This window comes from Microcaecilia unicolor, chromosome 6 (genome assembly GCF_901765095.1).
Source record: "Microcaecilia unicolor chromosome 6, aMicUni1.1, whole genome shotgun sequence".
Taxonomy (NCBI): Eukaryota; Metazoa; Chordata; class Amphibia; order Gymnophiona; family Siphonopidae; genus Microcaecilia; species Microcaecilia unicolor.
The window spans coordinates 173,962,146-173,981,041 of record NC_044036.1 but is presented as its reverse complement, the minus strand read 5'-3'; the positions used below and the strand labels follow the sequence as shown (position 1 = coordinate 173,981,041).

General features: G+C 42.3%; 1 protein-coding gene across 1 annotated transcript in view; it reads right to left on the bottom strand.

Annotated features, from left to right (window-relative positions):
* The window catches only part of PFKFB4 (6-phosphofructo-2-kinase/fructose-2,6-biphosphatase 4), a 71,549-nt gene extending 55,593 nt beyond the window's left edge, over positions 1–15,956 (bottom strand). Inside the window, 1 exon segment of the mRNA XM_030206679.1 lies at positions 15,812–15,956. Coding sequence (XP_030062539.1) covers positions 15,812–15,911 — 100 coding nt within the window. The 5' untranslated portion in view covers positions 15,912–15,956.
* Between the last annotated feature and the right edge of the window lie 2,940 nt (positions 15,957–18,896).

Here is an 18,896-nt window from a genome sequence, read left to right as displayed (position 1 = left end):
GGAAGAGGGAGCCAGAGGAGCCGACAGCCGCGCGGCTGCTCCCAACACCCCTCCAGCAGCGTGTGTTGATGCGCCGGGGGAGGGGGGTGTTGATGCTGCGGGGGGGGGGGGGGGGGGGCGTGCAGCAGCGATCCGCCCCAGGTGGTAGCCGACCTAGGAACGCCACTGATAAAATGGATGAGTAGCAAAAACAAAACAAAACAAAAACACTGCAGAGCCATTACTAAAAGTTTTTTTTTTTTTTTTAAACGCCTTTCACACTGAATCTGCCTCCATGTACTGTGCTGCTAGAGATCACCTACTGCTGACAAGCACTGAGCCACAATGCTGCATGCACTTGTTAATTTGTTAGCAGGACATCCTGGGAACCCATTTTCTAATGGATACACAATGGTCTAGGGGCTGACAAGATTCCAAAGTCATTATGTATGGCACAGAGTTAAAATGGAACAAATGACAAAAGAATTAAAGCTCCAGGTCAGCATTGTGGCCTAGGGCAGCAGACCAGGAGGCCATGATGGCAATATATAGGGAAGCAGCAGAGACAGCAGCCACTGCGAGGACCCTCACCCTTCAGCAGGCTCAATTCAATGTTCCTGCATCACCAGAGCATGCTGTCTTGGAGGAGGGGGCAGGCACTGTACAGACTACAAAGGAGAGGGAAAAAATTACAGCTCCCTGGTCCTTTGGCATAATTATTTGCAGATTGCTTCAGACGCTTAGTAATGCAAACCAGGGGTTACAGGCTGGGCTGCATCTTTCAAACTCCCCTGGGTGGATAAAACTGAGCTGTTTTGAGTGCCTTCTAAGTCAAAGGCGACATCTCCACTTAGTATTTGCATTTATTTGGATTTATTTACAGGTCTTTTTGAAGGAATTTACTCAAGGCGGTGTACGGCAAGAATAAGTTAAACATATGCAATACACAATCACAGCAGTAAAAATATTCAAAACACAATACAAAGCATGGACCAACATGATATACAATAAAACATTTTAATAGAAAGCATTGGGTGTAAGCAAAGATGGAACATATAGATAGATAAAATATGTTAACAGGAGTAAGAAAATAAGGTATTATGATGTAAAGATAAATCACAGCATAAGGTGTTCCTTCCCCAGGAAACTTAAGGGCCCGAGTTCAAATACAGGGAAGTTAAAGCTGAAGTGCTAGTGGTTTCTTCACACACTTTTTATCAGCAGAGCCAGAAATATTTCCTTCTCCTTTTATTTCTGAAGAGAAGTGTTTATGGTTCCTTGTTAACCACTTCCTGCTTCTATGATTTTTCAGTACATTGGGACACTGCTGTGCTGATCCCCAACAGATCAAGCAGTGAAATGTTTTAACTGACAGATTTACTTAGGTTTAGATTTTCCTCACAACTTTTTCAGTAGTAGCTCAAGGTGAGTTACATTCAAGTACACTGGATATTTCTCTGTTTTGTGAACAATTTTGAAATATTGTGCAAATTTTCCCCCCAACAGGGCCTAGTACAAAGCAGCCGCAGTAGAGTCCCTGCAGAGCTCCTCCCTCTCAGCTACCTCCATAATGCAAGGCCCAGTTGCCCCTATGCACCCCATCATGCCAACTTCCCCAGCCCCTGGATAACTCTAGCTTCTCCTACTGAGCAAGGGCTGGAAAGGAAGTCTCCTCTTGAGACTGCCACTTTTTCACCTATCCTCTCTCTCCTTTAGCTTACACACATCACTTCTGTGATGTGCACAAAACTTACCCAGCCCTCCTGGACATGCTATTTAAATATGTCTCTAGAACCAAAGGGAGGAAGGGCAATACCATTGTATTTTAAGAGCGGTGACTACCCACTGTCCTTATATTGGTTAATATTGACCTTTGTCTCAGTGGGAACCTGCAAAGAGCTCAAGACCTTTGCCCACCTTTCATATCTTATCTACATCTGACAATAGGGTGGTGGTTGTGTCAGCAAATTACTTAAGCTGAATGCTCCGATTTCTTAACTGTGTTGCTTCCCCCTTTTAGTGTTATTACAGTTCCTGTGTTCAATCTTTCCACATTTTCCTGGAATTAGACAAGCTGTTCTTTCTGCTTCTGAATTTCTTCAAAGCAGTTGCCTCATACTGCCTCCAAACATCTGGAGGCAGCTGTACTTGCAAGGGTGCCACAGGAAAGGATCCAAATCTCACATCAGACTTCTGAATGCAAAATGCATCCAGAATGTGGCTCATCGTCTGAAAGTGGTCCGAATCCACTTCTCCCACTGAAACCCCTTGTGACCTCAGGTAGCCCATATAATTCTCAGTGCCTCAAGTAAAAACTTAGGGCTAGATTTACTGATGTGCGAATGCTGCATTAACACATTTATTGTTATGTCCCATTTAATGCAATGGCACCTATGTACTAATAACACACATTAATACTATAAGTACTTCCTAACACGTCAGAGTGCTTTGGGAAACCTAGCCCCTAGACTGTAAGTCCTGTCAGACAGGGAGGAAATTACTGTACCTGACCTCAGATTTGGGAAGGCAAGTAATTGAATCTAATATATCCCCATCCAAGAGGGAGTGGCAGCCCAACTGTTCGCTCCTAATGTTTCCTTGCTACCTTTTTGAGGTTGCTTTTAAATCTTAACTCTTTATCTTCCTCATACTTTTCCATAATACAATACATGAAACTCCCTAGCCTTGTTTCTCTCTTGAATAGACTGTAGGCTCTGTCAGTTGGGGGCCATCTTATATGTACTGTGCTGTGCATGTGTGCTGATAGTATAGAAATGATAGATAATACTAGTAGTTTGCTCACTGTATATATCAAGGAATCTTTTGAGATACACTAAGCTTGTACAGTATTGCTACTGTCTTTTAAAAAGACTTCCTTATCACAGTCCAGACTCCGGCTTTCCTCCAGAACACCTCACTAACACTACAAGCCACAACACATGTTTCTGTTTTCCCATTCTTCCCCTCATCACTCTTCGAATGGTGGTATATTAAATCAAGGAATAGTGAAAGGGAGGGAGATATTGGATAAGGGGTTAACCGCGATACAAATACAAGTTATTATTCTTGGAAAGTGCAGATAGCGGGTAATGTTCATTGTTGTATTTTGATACAAGGATTGTGTTAAAGACAGTATTAAGGGGGGGAAGGGGGGAATTGGGAAGGAAATTGTAAATCAAATTTGATGATAATGACCGCGGATTAGTGTACATATGACTAACAAAGTTAAAACTGTTATGTACTTAATCAAATGATTGTGTTAATCTTTGGAATCATCAAAAACTTTGAAACATAAATCAAGGAATAGTAACATAGTAGACGATGGCAGATAAATACTTTAAGGTCCATCCAGTCTAACAAGATAAACGCATGAAATGTGCTCAAACTTCACTCACTGCACTGTGAGACAAGTGTCTAACTATCACAGCACATTATGTTTCCAATTTTATGAAATGTATATAACGCTCTAAATAGCAGAAAAGTTCAGGACTTATCTGAAGAGCCATCTTGGTAGAACGGAAACACATGTAACTGTGGGTCCATCCACGAATCAACTTTATCCAATCCAAATAAAGTGTCCTACAGAGCTCCCACACCAAATTTAACAATCACTCAAATACGTCTTCTGACAAGTAAGATAAGCGATACCTTGATACCGATCTGGGTTTCGCTAAAGCTTCTTCAGAGGATATCACTGCACCTACGGGCAAAACTAAAACATTCACACAAATGTATATCCCCACATGATAACCTGATCTAATCTTACAAAAATTAAAAATAAACAGCCTAATTATAATCTACCTAATGTAATACATGAAGAAAACACATAACAATAACAGCCTACCGGAAAAGGAGAAAAACCTCCAAATCAGTACAGAAGACAAGGGATTCAGCAACGGTCAAAGAACATCAAAATATAAAAGAATGCCTACGGGATGATGTAAGAGCATAACGAAAACGTTCAAACTGTTTTATATTAATGATATTATTAAGGTGTTCTTTACACCCAGTGCTTTATGTGATTTACTAGTAAAACATGCCCGTTTCTGGAGCAAATGAAACGGGCGCTAGCAAGGTTTTCCTCCCGAACCCCCCCCCCCCTACCAACCCCTTCGGCGTTGTGAAGCCACTCACCGCCATTGCTCCACACCTCGTCAACGCACGCCACCTTCATCCACTGACGCCATTGCTCCGCCCTCGATCTCTGATACCATTGCTCCGCCCTCGACATCATCACGTTTGACGCAAGGGCGGGGCCCAGACACAGTGATTTCGGTGGCTTCACCACCACGAACCCTTCGAACCCGAAGTGCCCGCAGGCAGTGACACTGACGTCAGTGTCCTCAGAACGTTGAGGGTGAGTTTTATTATATAGGATTTCTTAACTACTATCCTTATAAAGCTTCATACAACAAAGTCAACCTTTAGAGCAGAACTGTCTTATCAGTTTTCCCAAGTCCTAATTCTGCAATTCAACAAACATTTCTTTCTTCAAGTTTACAACTGGTACCCAGTGGTTAAGGTCCCTGTGTCAAGAAACAGCCAGGATTTGAGGCTCACAAATCAAGGCAAATTCACAGTGCAGGACCACAACTGACTGTTTTGATTCTGAATTGCCAATGCTCAGTCAGCCTGAATATGAGGCAACAGAGGCAGATCTCAGACTCTACCTTTCAGAAAGGCAACCTCCCTCTTCCTTTATGGGCAAATTGTTTTTAAAATTAGGATTTATTTACCACCATTTTGAAGAAATTCTCCCAACATGGAGTTCAACAAGAATAAGTCAAACATAGGTAACAAACACACTTTAGTAACAGTTTTGTGAGAGTAAACTGAGACATTTTTAATGGACAACACAAAGAACAGAAGAGTAAACTGGGACATTCCAGCATTATGCTGGTCACACAGCCGGCTTCTTTTGCCAAGTCACCAGAATAGGGAAATATTTAGGTCCACTGTAGTTTCATCCTGGTTCTAAGCCAACTGTAATGACAGTTTAGATGGACAAATTTATGGCCTGCCACCCTTGAAACCAGTTGGAGAGACTTGTCTGTTTTGCCAAGTTTAAAACCAACAAAGAACAACAGAAGAATTCCCTCCATGGGTATCCACAAAAAAAAGAAAGAAAGGAAGAGTGGAAATGACCAACAGCAAAAGGGGAATACACGGACCAAGGTACCACAGAATCTTTATTCGTCATGTGACTTGACAAATTTTGTTTGGATTTGCTCACACCTTTTTCAGTAGTAGCTCAAGACAAGTTACATTCAGGTACACTGGGTAATACGAATGGTGTTTCGGCCCAAACAGGCCTTCATCAGGAGTCTAAAAATCACACAATACAAAACACCACAAGTCATGTAAAATCATACAATATAAAATACTTAAATTTTATAGAAACAGTAATAATAAATAATACATAACAAATCCATAGAGAGACGTCCATAACATTAAAGCTAACCTACTGATTTAAAAGGGGCAACACATAGGTAGGGCAAATATATAGGAACAAATTCAATATATTTTATACGTTTTTAAAAGGTATGCGTGTGGTGTTTTATTTATTTATTTGTTGCATTTGTATCCCACATTTTCCCACCTATTTGCAGGCTCAATGTGGCTTACAATTTTTCCATCATGACTTATGTCATTTCAGAATACATATACAATTGGTAATATATATAGAACATGAATGCTAAATGAACAGTCGGGTAAAAAAGGGAAAATATACAAATGGTATCACATATTAACATGGGTTGCATATTAAAATTAAACAATACGGTATATGAAGAGAATAATCCTATTAAGTAGATGATGGTGAATTACAATTATGTTGTATTGTTTGATTCTTTTTAGACTCCTGATGCAGGCCTGTTTGGGCCAAAACATGATTCGTGTCAAGTCATTTGATGAATAAAGATTATGTGGTACCTTGATCTGTGTATTCCCCCTTTTGTTGTTGGTCACCTCCACTGTTCCTTTTTCTTTGTTTACCAAGTTTAAATATCCCAGGTTTTTGCCTATGAAAATGCTAATATAAAGGGGGGGAGGTACTTGGATAAGTGCCAGGTCCAGGACAACACAGAAGGTCCACAAGAAGAATTCCAGAGACTTTAAAGCCACCACGAAGTGTCATCACTCAAGCTCTGGTTAAAAAATAAATAAAATTTAGAGGCCAAGAAGATGTTTGAATCCACAACCAAAGATACATAATGAACCCCGAGTTCTACAGAGAGAGATCAACCAGCAGACAGGCGATCCAATGCATCATGACCTTGCAATAATAATTTCCCTCTGTTCCCACTGACAATATGAATCTTCTCAGGTGACTTCTACATTTTACAAAGGTGAGACAACGCAGCTTTCTGAACAATGACATCTAACCTGGAAGTACCAAAATTGTAATTCTATAACAAGAGAACTTAATGATTTATTTCAGTCTAAAAATAATAAAAATACTACTGGTGCTCAATTCCCTCCGAAAGGAGGCTCACTGCATAACAATGAGCAAATGTCACTGGATTCTCTAACCTACTGAGATTCTGCAAGGCTGCTTTTTTTTTTTGGCACAGTTTGAGAGTTTGAATGCCAGCGGGCAGAAGCGAGCCCAAACGCACCATTACTACAATCCTTGAAGGCCTTTAAGTCATAAATCTCCTAGGAGTAGGAAACAGAGTAATGCCAGTCACATCCTGCAGCCTTAAATGCTATTATAAAATGCTTACTATTTCGGGCTAAACATTTTGACTTAATCACTCCCTAAGGTACCCTGGCTCTCATTCACTTACCATATACAATTTAAAGTCCTTCTCCTTGTTCACAAAACTCTTCCAACACAGCAATCCTCCTTATTTACATAGTAACATAGTAGATGACGGCAGAAAAAGACCTGCACGGTCCATCCAGTCTGCCCAAAAAGATAAACTCATATGTGCTACTTTTTGTGTATACCTTACCTTGATTTGTATCTGCCATTTTCAGGGCACAGACCGTAGAAGTCTTGCCCAGCACTAGCCCCACCTCCCAACTACTATCCCCACATCCCACCATCGGCTCTGCCACCCAATCTCCACTAAGCTTCTGAGGATCCCTTCCTTCTGAACAGAATTCCTTTATGTTTATCCCACACGTTTGAATTCTGTTACCGCTTTCATCTCCACCACCTCCCGCGGGAGGACATTCCAAGTATCCACCACTCTCTCCGTGAAAAAATACTTCCTGACATTTTTCTTGAGTCTGCCCCCCTTCAATCTCATTTCATATCCTCTAGTTCTACCGCCTTCCCATCTACGGAAAAGGTTCGTTTGCGGATTAATGCCTTTCAAATATTTGAACGTCTGTATCATATCACCCGTTTCTCCTTTCCTCCAGGGTATACATGTTCAGGTCAGCAAGTCTCTCCTCATACGTCTTGTAACGCAAATCCCAAACCATTCTCATAGCATTTCTTTGCACTGCTTCAATTCTTTTTACATCCTTAGCAAGATACGGCCTCCAAAACTGAACACAATACTCCAGGTGGGGCCTCACCAACGACTTATACAGGGGCATTAAAGCCTCTTTTCTTCTGCTGGTCACACCTCTCTCTATACTGCCTAGCAACCTTCTAGTTACTGCCACTGCCTTAACACACTGTTTGGTCGCCTTCAGATCCTCAGATACTATCACCGGTTTCACTAATTATTCTGTGCCTTCAGATCACTCCCTGAATGCTAACAGACTAGTATAACCCTTCCCCCATGAGAGCCCACTATGAATCTACATGACAGTCTGTATTCTTTTTCTCGGCCCCTTTTCTCTGGAACAGTTTACCTGCAGATATTAGATCTGAATTTTCTTTGTCCATATTTAAAACAAAGCTCAAATTTCATTTTTTTTCAAAAGGCCTTTGGCTTTGTCCATAATTAAATACTAGCCCTTTGGGCAAAAGCAGACAAACAATAAACTAAACAATAATGTAATCAAATCCCACCCCCCTTTTCCTCCACTATACTTCTGGTCTATGTGTGGAAGTTTCTTTACTATCCTAACGGAGTTCCTTTCTGTTTTATACTTCATTGTGCACCGATTTGATTTTTTTTAAGCAAACACAATATATCAAGACCATAATAAACAAACGTTATTCAACGTATGTCCAAACTTCAGGCCTTGAAAGGTAAAAATCAGTCTGATTTTCAAATTACTCCTCATGGATATGTATGAAATATATTTGCACATGACTGAGCTATTACAGATATATCTCATGCATACATATAGTAAATGATGGCAGAGAAAGACCAGCATGGCCATCCAGTCTGTCCAAAAAAGTGGCCAGAGGGGCACCTGCTACGCCATATAGGTTACAACTCCTCTCTTTCCCTTTTTCACTTTTATTTGTGCAAGTCTTTTGTGTTTTCAGTGGAAATACTCTATATCAGTCCTCGAGGGCCACAACCTAGTCAGGTTTTCAGGATGTCCCCAGTGAATATGCACGAGATCCATCTGCATGCACTGCCCTCCTTTGTATATAATAAAGAGATCTCGTGCATATTCATTGGGAAGACCCTGAAAACCAAACTGGGTTGCGGCCTTCGAGAACAGTTTGCCTCTCTGCTACAGACCTGCATGGGAATGGTGTTTGCAGGGTTCCCGTGAGGATGGAAGCAGTTCTGTGGGGTTCCTGAGGGGACAGAAGCGGTTCCTGTGGGATTCCCTTGGGGATGGAAACAATTCCTATGGGGTTCCCGTGAAAGTGTAAGCTGCAGCTGCACCAGCCTCTCATCTACCAAGTACTAAGTTCTTTGAGTGCTGTCTCCTCCACTTCCTCCTTGTTTTAACAGCACAAATGAAGAAAGTCTTCCATTAAGGAGGTGGTAGAGACACAAATGATGATAGAATTCAAAAAGGCGTGGGATGAACACAGAGGATCTCTACTTGGCACAGAAGCACAGCCACGCTGGGAAAAGCCCAAAGGTCCATCAAGCCCAGCACTCTGTCTCTGACAGCGGCCAATCCAGGCCTCAAGAACCTGGCAAAAACCCAAAATTTAATAACGATCAATGGACTTTTCCTTCAGGAATCTATCTACTTAGAAAATAAAAGTTATTAAAAAAACCTAACCTTAAATGGCTTCATGTATATATATATATATATATATGAGAGAGAGAAAGAGAGACTGGGTGAAGATTGGGGGGGGGGGTACAAGAGAGAGAGAGGGTGAAGGCTGCGTGGGGTATATGGCAGAGAGAGAGACTGGGAGAAGCCGCATTGAGCCTGCCATGAGTGGGAAAGCGCGGGGGTACAAATGTAACAAAAATAAAATAAATGTGTCGAGTGACACTTAGATGGTGACTCCAGCTGTGATGACCTAGGGCTGATACTGGGCAGACTTGTATGGTCTGTGTCTCATATATGGCAGTCTGGTTTAGGATGAGCTGGAAAGGGCTTAGACAGCAACTTTAGTGGCTGAAACATGAGGACAGTGCTGGACAGACTTTTACGGTCTGTGTCCCACAAATGAGAAGACAAGTAGACTGGAGTGGGCTTCGACAGCAACTCCATCAGTTGGAACATAAGGATAGGGTCAGATAGACTTCTATGGTCTATATCCCAGAAACACCAAAGAAAGACCATAATCAAGTATATAATATCACACTCGTTGATTTAATCATGAATTGATAATGAGTGTGACTATTGGGCTGACTGGATGGACCATTCAGGTCTTTATTTGCCATCACTTACTATGTTACTATTAATCCTCTTTGCTCCCGGGCTGATGCGCAGACCTCAGCTCTGATACAGGCACGAGCATCAGATGTCACTTGACCTACTGGTGCGTTCATGTGGCGACTTCTCAGCACACAGTGCCAGTGAATCAGAGACAAATGTGTGCACCAAAGTGTTCCAAGTTCCATCTCCCATTCCTTCCTTGCCTGCAGTGCTGTGGCTCAAATCCAGAGAAAGAGAGCTGACCGGAATTTTCTTTTATATACCATTAAATTCTTGCGGGGATGGGTGCAGACGGGTTAAATTCTTGCGGGGATGAGTGGGGATGGGTAAGATTCAATTGGGAATGGGAGGGGACAGGTAAGATTCCAGCAGGGACGGGCGGGGATGGGTAAGATTTCTGTCCCCGTGCAACTCTCTAAACATTTATACCATCCACTTCCCATATAGGGATCCTGTGTTTACATTCCACACCTATTTCAATTCCTCCACTTATGAGGGCAACCCTGTAAAACCAGACCAGTTCACAGCCCTTTGCCTAAAGTTGAACACCATACAGACAGTTTGCTATACCAGCTATACCATTACAAAACAGCCTAATTTAGGCAGTGGCCAATTCATAGAAACGAGGGCAGATAAGGGCCAAATGGCCCATCCAGTCTGCCCATCCTCAGGAACCACTAACTTCTGCTTTCCCTAACAGAACCGAGGTGCCTTTATTTCCTCTTAACTTTATTCTCTCTCTTCTCATTCCAGAGTTCTCCTTCATTTGAAAAAAGGCTTAGTTCTTGGGGTGTGAGAGAAGGAGGCAGAGCACAAGAAATTAAATCCAGTCAAACACAGCACTGACACTCTGTGCTCCCAAGGGTTTTAAGTAAGGACAATTTAAAAGCTTACGTTTAATTCCAGGCCTATACATTAGCTAAACAGTAACTATAGGCATACAAAGGAAAAGTGTGATACTCGAAGACAAAATATTTGCCACATTATTTTTCTGATCTGATGCTTTTTGATACAAAGCAGTTACCTGAAGGTGCATCTGAACACAATTTGCAAAAGGTGGCACAACTCCAGACTGGTAGCCTCTCACTCTCTTAAATTCAGGCATTTAAATTTTAATTCTTTAAAATTTGTGCATCCTCTCCTTGGCAAAAGCCAATCAAGATGGTTCACACCTCCAAACATAATATGATGACAAAAGAAAGATAAAAAAGAAAAAGAAAAAAATATTGACATTGACCAAGATAAATATAAGATTGGTATTTTAAAACCAATTTTACCAAATTTTTGGAAAGTAATGGTGGAGGCCGAATGCAACAATGGTACTTCTGAAGTGGTACCAGTGAGTGCCCCTAAATTAACTTAGAGAATATTCCTTTTTGGCCTGGGTAAACACTTTCAACATTTGGCACCCTAGGCAGTCACCTATGTCTAAATCTGGGCCTGGCTGTACTTTTTAAAAGAGCAGGGTTCAATTCACAGCCTTGCTTCTGCTCCAATCAAGCATTTACAGCCCCAGTGAGACAGGGAGTCTTGGCTATCATGCAACCCCTAATGTTCACTCAAGAGAAGTGCAGTCTGTGATTGCGCTGTCACAGCTGAGCTAAATGAAAAGGAGGGAGTCACTCCCCCCCAAAAAACTACACTGGCTTCCACTTAAAGAACGTATTACGTTCAAAATCTGCACCCTGGTTCATAAAATCATTTACGGAGAAGCCCCGGTTTACATGTCAGACCTCATAGACTTACCACCCAGAAACACTAAAAGATCAGCACACACATTCCTGAACCTCCATTTCCCCAGCTGCCAAGGACTAAAATACAAATTAACATATGCATCCAGCTTTTCCTACATAAGCACACAGTTATGGAATGCACTACCACTCGCCATGAAAAAAATGCGTGACCCAACCAACTTTCATAAATCACTGAAGACCTACCTGTTCAACAAAGCATATCGCAACGATCCATCCTAATTACCAGACGATGAAACTCAAGCCTGAACTGAATAAAACCTAACTCTCTATACTCGACTACCAAAGACTACTGTACCACGAATGAACTTTAACACAACACCACCTTATCTGTTATTGCGAATATGAACTCTTTATACTTGATTGCTTAATCTACTATGTCAATCATGATCTTTGATGTAAAACCACTTGTATCTCTCACTCCGGAATGGCGATTGCCATAACGGAACAGTGTAAGCCACATTGAGCCTGCAAATAGGTGGGAAAATGTGGGATACAAATGCAGCAAACAAATAAATAAAAAGGGAACAAATAAGGAGAATGACACAGAGCCCAAAGGGACAAGGCGGGGATGAACTTTGCCCCTGTGTCATTCTCTACTTTGAAGCCTGTTAATGAACTGGACTGTTATTTATGTTTGAGTGATGCAGACAATATTTTGATTTTTTTGTTTGGGGGGGGAGAAACGAGCAAACTTGCTGGCCACAACTGGCAACATTTGCATGGGGGATTCTGCACATCTTCTGAGAAGACATTTTCTATCGCTGGAAGACCTGTGGAAGACAGGAGAGCTAAACTGAATCCTGAGATTGTTGACTTCATCCACAGATTTAAAAAAATCATAACAGCGCTTTATAGGGTATATTTTTCCCTTCTAGGGCATATAGAACGGGTTGTATTTTGTTCCCCTGGACATTTTAACAGGGTGGATTAGGATTCCTTGGGGTAGAAGAAATCAGATATTGTTGGGGTTGGAAGTGTGGTGGTGGTGGGGTTATTATAGTTGCACGTTATTATTGTTTTCTATTTGTGATTTATAAACAACGGCTGCACAGCATATTGTTCCTTTTTTTATACTTTAATAAAAAGATTTAAACATAAAATCATAAGTGTTCGAGGCTTTTGAAATGAGGACAGAGCCCACAGGGAGGAGACAAATTCCAAAGGAAACTGTTCGAACAAATAATGTAAAGATGATCAGAGCTACTTACATCTAAAACTGAGATGCTGGTTTCAGTACCCTTCAGTTTATAAAAGGCAAATGCAAAACAAATCTTCTTCCTAACATATCATACAAAAAAAAAGTCCTACTTATCTAGCGCTTCCTGTATATACAAAAGTATTTGCAAATGCTAATTACAGTCAAAGCCTTCCATCAAAAACCGTATCATAACATGTTGTTAAAACCCCATTTGAGAATTCTGATTGTTTAGGGAACAGACGAGATGGGATTTTAGATTTAGCTCACCTGTCTGTTGTAGCTCAAGGCATCTTACATTCAGGTATGAATAGTAGGTATTTTTCAGTCCCCCAAAAGAAACTTACAATCTGAGGGGTCCGTCTACTAAGGTGCGCTAAATGCAAAGCAGCCCATTATGTATCAATGGGCTGCAAGACACTTTTCACATACATTAACTCCGTTAGTGCCAAATCCGTTAGCGTACCTTAGTGAAAGGACCCCCCCCCCCCAGAGTCTGTGCCTGAGGCAATGGAGGGTTAGGTGTCGTGCCCAAAATCACAAAGAGCAGCGGTGGAATTTAAACTGGGTTCCCCTGGTTCTCAAGTCACTGTTCTAGCCATTAGGAGTCTCCCAGACAGATCTGGTGAAATGATGGCCAATCAGTCCCCACTGTACACAAGGCTTTTCCAGCATCTGACTTTGGAGACTGAATGGCTGGTATGGCAATCACACTAGTTTATGCAGCATTAGCCATTACAAGTGAAGTTATTTTTAATCATTTCATTTGAAATGTGTTTCAGAGGCTGAGGAGTACCCGGAGGTCCTTCTAACCAATAGCTTAAGATACGATATCTAACAGATGACGCAGAAAATATTCTGAGGCCTTTTGTATTCCTAGTTACTCTCACTTCGGTTAATACTACAAGATCATTTTGAGTGGGGGGGGGGGGGGGGGGCTGGCTGTACTAGTGTTTACAACTGCTTCTCCCAAAAGGCACCAACTTTTCAAAAAACAAAACCCTGGGGGAGGTCCTAAACTCCCTGGACACAGCGGCATTTGCTCAATACTGGGGGGTGATTAAACATCTACTGTGCATTCAGAGCTGGCACCTATGATTTCCCCTCCCTCACCATGCAAATCCTGTACGGGATTCAGCACAAGGCAGTTAAGGAGCTAGATGAGGTGGTTATAAGGTTAAACCATCATTCCTAGATCACCTACCCAGGGCTGTCTACCCATGTTAAACAGCCTTCTTTTATACAAAGTAATTCATCTCACAAAGTCAAAAGTTTTTTTTACAAAGTTTAATTAATTACTATGTTACAGGCAAAAAAATACAAAATAATGGTAACTTGGCTGGCATCAGGCATGTAGACAGTTTTGACATCGAGAGAGATCTTTTGTAAAATATGAGCTGGTGCAAGGCTGAAGGGCTGATCCATATTATTTCATTCAAAATCTGTTTGGCCGCTCCCCTTCTACCACCCCACCCCCCATTATCCCTCTGGTTGGCATTTGAAACATCAAGATACCATCTTTTCATTCCAATTTCTATTCCATTCCAAAGAGATGTTAGTATAGAAGATCTGTAAAATCCCTTCCCACTTCTCCCCTACCAAAGTCCTTCGGTGCCAATCCTTATATAGGCATCCCATATAGCTTGGTAGTAAGGCTACCAAAGTGCAGGCTTTTATGCCCCAAAATGTAGGGAACCCAGAATTAAATGAATGGTTTTAAGTATGACCTTCTGAATGTTAAGAATATAATTGTCTGTATTGCTTCAGTTTTATCCAGGGCTTTTTTTGAGGGGGTACTGAGTACCAGCACCTTTTCCATTGTCTGCTAAAATTGACCCATGGACCCCAAGTTTTAATGAAAGAGCTCAGGCTCTGCACACCAATTCTGCCTTGTTATAGGTTCTGTGACTAGTTGCAGGGGGCCTGGCTATTGTGGCATAGGTCCATCAGTGATCACCTCACCCCTGGAGGGTGGTTTAGCATTTGAGTATGGGCACCTTTTTTGCTAATAAAAACACACTGGTTTTATCAATGAAACTAAGGTCAAGACAAAAGCCCCAGCAGCCCTTCAAACCCTACCATAGAGAACAGCTGCAGTTCCTATTCACCTTATGTGCTGAAGAGAACCTTAAGATTAAAGGCCTGAGAACTGCCCAGCAGGATGGATGGGATGCACAGAAAACAAGAGGGGTCTGGTATTAACAAAATTAAGCGCTGCCTGAAAATAAAACGAATAGGCCACTTTAAACCACATTAACCTCTATCTTGCTGCCAGTATTACAAAGGCTAAATAAAATTCAATTATGTTGAAAGCATAAAAACAATTTATAAAACATATCGCCAATTGCCAGCATAAATTTCACATGCTACTTTCTATTACTTAAGTCTTCTGTTAACAGGCACTATCTTGATTCTAGCAAACTGTATTTGTGACCTACTATATCAGTCACAGAAATAGACTGTACCTCTTATTAGCTTTTCCCCGATACACCATGGTCCCTCATATTGTAACTACACAGAAATGACAAGCACATAGGAAGAATTTTATCTGATATTCACAAAAAGCCAAATGACTATCCATGAACGATTGTGAAAAGGTGACTAACTCCCAAAAGGCTAATGCTGGAAGCCTTAAACAATATTAATACAAATACTGACATTGTCCTCTGGAGAGAAACGTGTACGTGGTGCACTCATGCACAGATGAACACTGTCAAAGCCCCTAGCTCATAAAGGCCGAAACCCACACCGAATCCGAACACCGTAACTTTTTTTGCACTACCACAACGTACAGTAACAGACCCAAAATCCCACCGACACGTCCAAATCCGAAGAAGAGGTGCGAAAGGCTCATTTCGCGGGGTATAAAAATCTGGGAAGCGACATCGGCTCCTAAATAAAATGCCCGCATTCCCAATGAGTTAATAGTAAAGACACCACTTTCACCACTTCCAGCGATTTCCCTCTAGACAGGAAGATGCACCTAAAACTACGCATTTGCTAGTCTCCTCCAGACCCTGCCGATGATCAATTTATTGCTTAAGTTGTCCTGATGATCGACGAGATTAATCCAATTAATGCATTTCATACCCTGCGCGCCCCCATTAATCAGCGCAAACACAAACAGCGATGATTTCCGTGAATTGCTATGCTGGTGGAGCGTGGGCTCACTCACCCCTCCTCTGTGCCGTGTGCTGCACCGGCAGTCCGTTGTTATACGGCACCCAGATCTTCTTCAGCGGGTTCTGAGTGAGCTCTCGCGGGGAAGCCGCCATTCCTGCCGGCTGTAGACATGTGACTGAACACAGCAGTTCCCGGAGCTGCCGTGCCCAACCAGACTCCACCCCTCAGCCACACGGGAGATAAGGGAGGGACAAGAGTCCCGCCCACCAGCCCTGACGTAGCATAAGCGCCGCAAAGAGCAGGAGTCAGGATTTACAGCCCAGCTTTCAGAGAGGTGCTCCACGTCCTCGCGACACTGCGATCCGGTCCTGTTTTTTTTTTTTACCACGAATGGCTGCATGAATATGCCGTTCTAGCGGAACTACAACTCCATGCATGCAACGGGGTCAGGAGTGGAGGCGCCTGTTCAGTCAAGCTGGAGCAAGTTGGCATCTGTTTACAATAGGCTCAGATACAGTTGCCAAGTTAGTTCCAGGCTGGAGCTTTTGGGACAGTCCTGGTTTGAAACTTACATCCCAAAGTAGTGTGGGATGTGTAGTACCTGATCCTACCCATTGATGCTGCAACAGGATGGAGTGGTCAGACTTCCAGAATGTCCCAAAATCTCCAGCTTGGAAACTGGATGACTTGGCATCTCTGTTTTAAGTTACATGGACAGACAGAAATTTATTCTTGTATTTAGGAGTCTTTGCTGCTTTTGTTTTGAATGAAAGAAAATAAGAAAAGCTCAAGGATGTAAGAATCCTTAAAACTTCACATGACTGTTGAGCCTGCCTCAGACCTCTTGGAGAACAGCAAATCCTTCCATCTAAAACCCTGAGACAATTGACCTATCTAATAACCAAAACCTCCAGCATTAATTCTGGGCCACTGCAGATTTTAACTTACACTTCATGATTATTTCTGAACATAATGCCACTGAACCTAAGTAAGGAAATCTATTCAACCCCTCAAAGTAGGTTGACATCTCAGGATTTGTCTGAGATCTTCACCTTTATAACATAGTAGATGACAGCAGATAAAGACCTGTACAGTCCATCCAGTCTGCCCAACAAGATAAACATATTCCACATGGTATGCAATACTTCATATGTATACCTGATCTTGATTTGTGCTTGCCATTTTCAGGGCATAGACGTAGAAGCCTGCCCAGCACTGTCTTTGTTCTAAAATTTCTGAAGCCACTCCATCCCATTCAAGCCTATTCAGCCACGATCAAGGCACAGACCGTAGAAGCCTGCCCAGCACTGTCCTTGTTCTAAAATTTCTGAAGTTGTTGAAGCCCCTGGAAAGGTTCACTCCATCCCATCCAAGCCGATTCAGCCACAATCAAGGCACAGACCATAGAAGTCTGCCCAGCACTGGTCTTGTTCTCCAACTTCTGAAGCTGAATCAGTCCAGCCGATGATCAGAGCACAGACTGCATTAGTCTGCCCAGTACTGGCTTCTCCCCTCCCCCCCCCCCCCCCCCCCCCCCATTACCGTTGTTACTACCTGATCTCCACTAAGCTTCTTTGGATCCATTCCTTCTAAACAAAATTCCTTTGTGTTTATCCCACACATTTTTTAATTCTGTTACCGTTTGCATCCCCACCATCTTCCACATGAGGGCACTCCACGTATCTACCACTCTCTTGGCGAAAAAAATACTTCCTGACATTATTCCAGAGTCAGCCCCCTTTCAACCTCAATTCACATCTAGTTTACCACTTTCCCATAGGCGGTCGGTGGCCCAACTGTTTGGGGAGGCTAAAGGGGGCGGAGGTAGGGGTGGGGCCACGGGTGGAGCTTAAATCCATAATTGTCTGATAACACACAGAAAAAAAAAATAAAAAAAAACAAAAGTCACAATACCTTTTATTAAATTTAGATATTAGATACATATCATATGTCAAAGAATAAAGTGGTTGCTCAAAGCATATACTAACCATAATCGCTCAACTGCAAAACACTATGCACATCTTTGTGCAAAAACACACTCAGAACTTTACTGTACCAAAAATATTACACTGGGCAGAACCTAATACACCATTAGGGTTTATAGCCCATTTAGTTATGTTTAAACAAAAGAGATCTGCATTAAAAAAATATATTTATTTTTATTTTGACCTATAAAACCACTTGTCCCTGAAACATGCCTAAAAACAGAATAATCCAGTTGTGTATCTAAAATGCAAATTCCTACAAATGAGATGACATTAAAATGTGATTCCATGTGCCCCAATGAAAGGTGAGTTTAATTCAACTTCCATTTAATTTCAATATACAGTATTCTATCATCTTTATAACACCAGCTTCCCAAGGCAGAGTACAACAACAGTTAAGATAAACTCAGATAAACTCTCAAGAAACAGAAACAGGATATATAAGCACAAACTACAGAGTTTATAATCGCTTTTTCTACCAGCTGCAATACCGTGCCTATTAACAGAAACAGCTTTAGCCTTGTTACGATCAACAATCAAGAACAACCTGGATGCAGCAGCTCAAAAGTTTTTGTTTTGTTTGGGCTGAAGGCAGTGAGGATGTCACCTGGGGAAACACATTAACCAAATTGGCTTCCTTGTTTACTTACGGGGCTAGAAAGGCTCACTTCCACTCGTCTTGGGCAGCTCCCCCCCCCCCCCCCCCCCCCCCCCCCCGGAATCTTGAATCTTTCTCCCTGTTTCTTCTGCTGCCTCCCGTCGTCATTTTTACTACCCTGAAGAGTTCTCCCTCAGCACAGGCAATTCAGAGTCAGCTTTCTGCCAGCGTCGGGGCTTCTCCTCAGGGGCGTCCTGGACTCTAACGTAACTTCCTCTTTTCTGCAGAGCTGGGAGGGAGTGAGACATGCCTGAAGAGAAAGCCCCGACGCTGGCAGAAGGCTGACTCTGAATCGCCGGTGCCGAGGCAGAACTCTTCAACGCAGTAAAAATGACGACGGAAACGGCGGGCAGCAGAAGAAACACAAGATGGTCAGGGTTGGGCTGGGGAGGCTTAGCCTCCCCAAGCCTCTTATACGGGGCGCCTATGCACTTTCCTGTCTCTGGAAAATGTTTGTGGAATAACGCCTTTCAAATATTTGAACATCTATATCA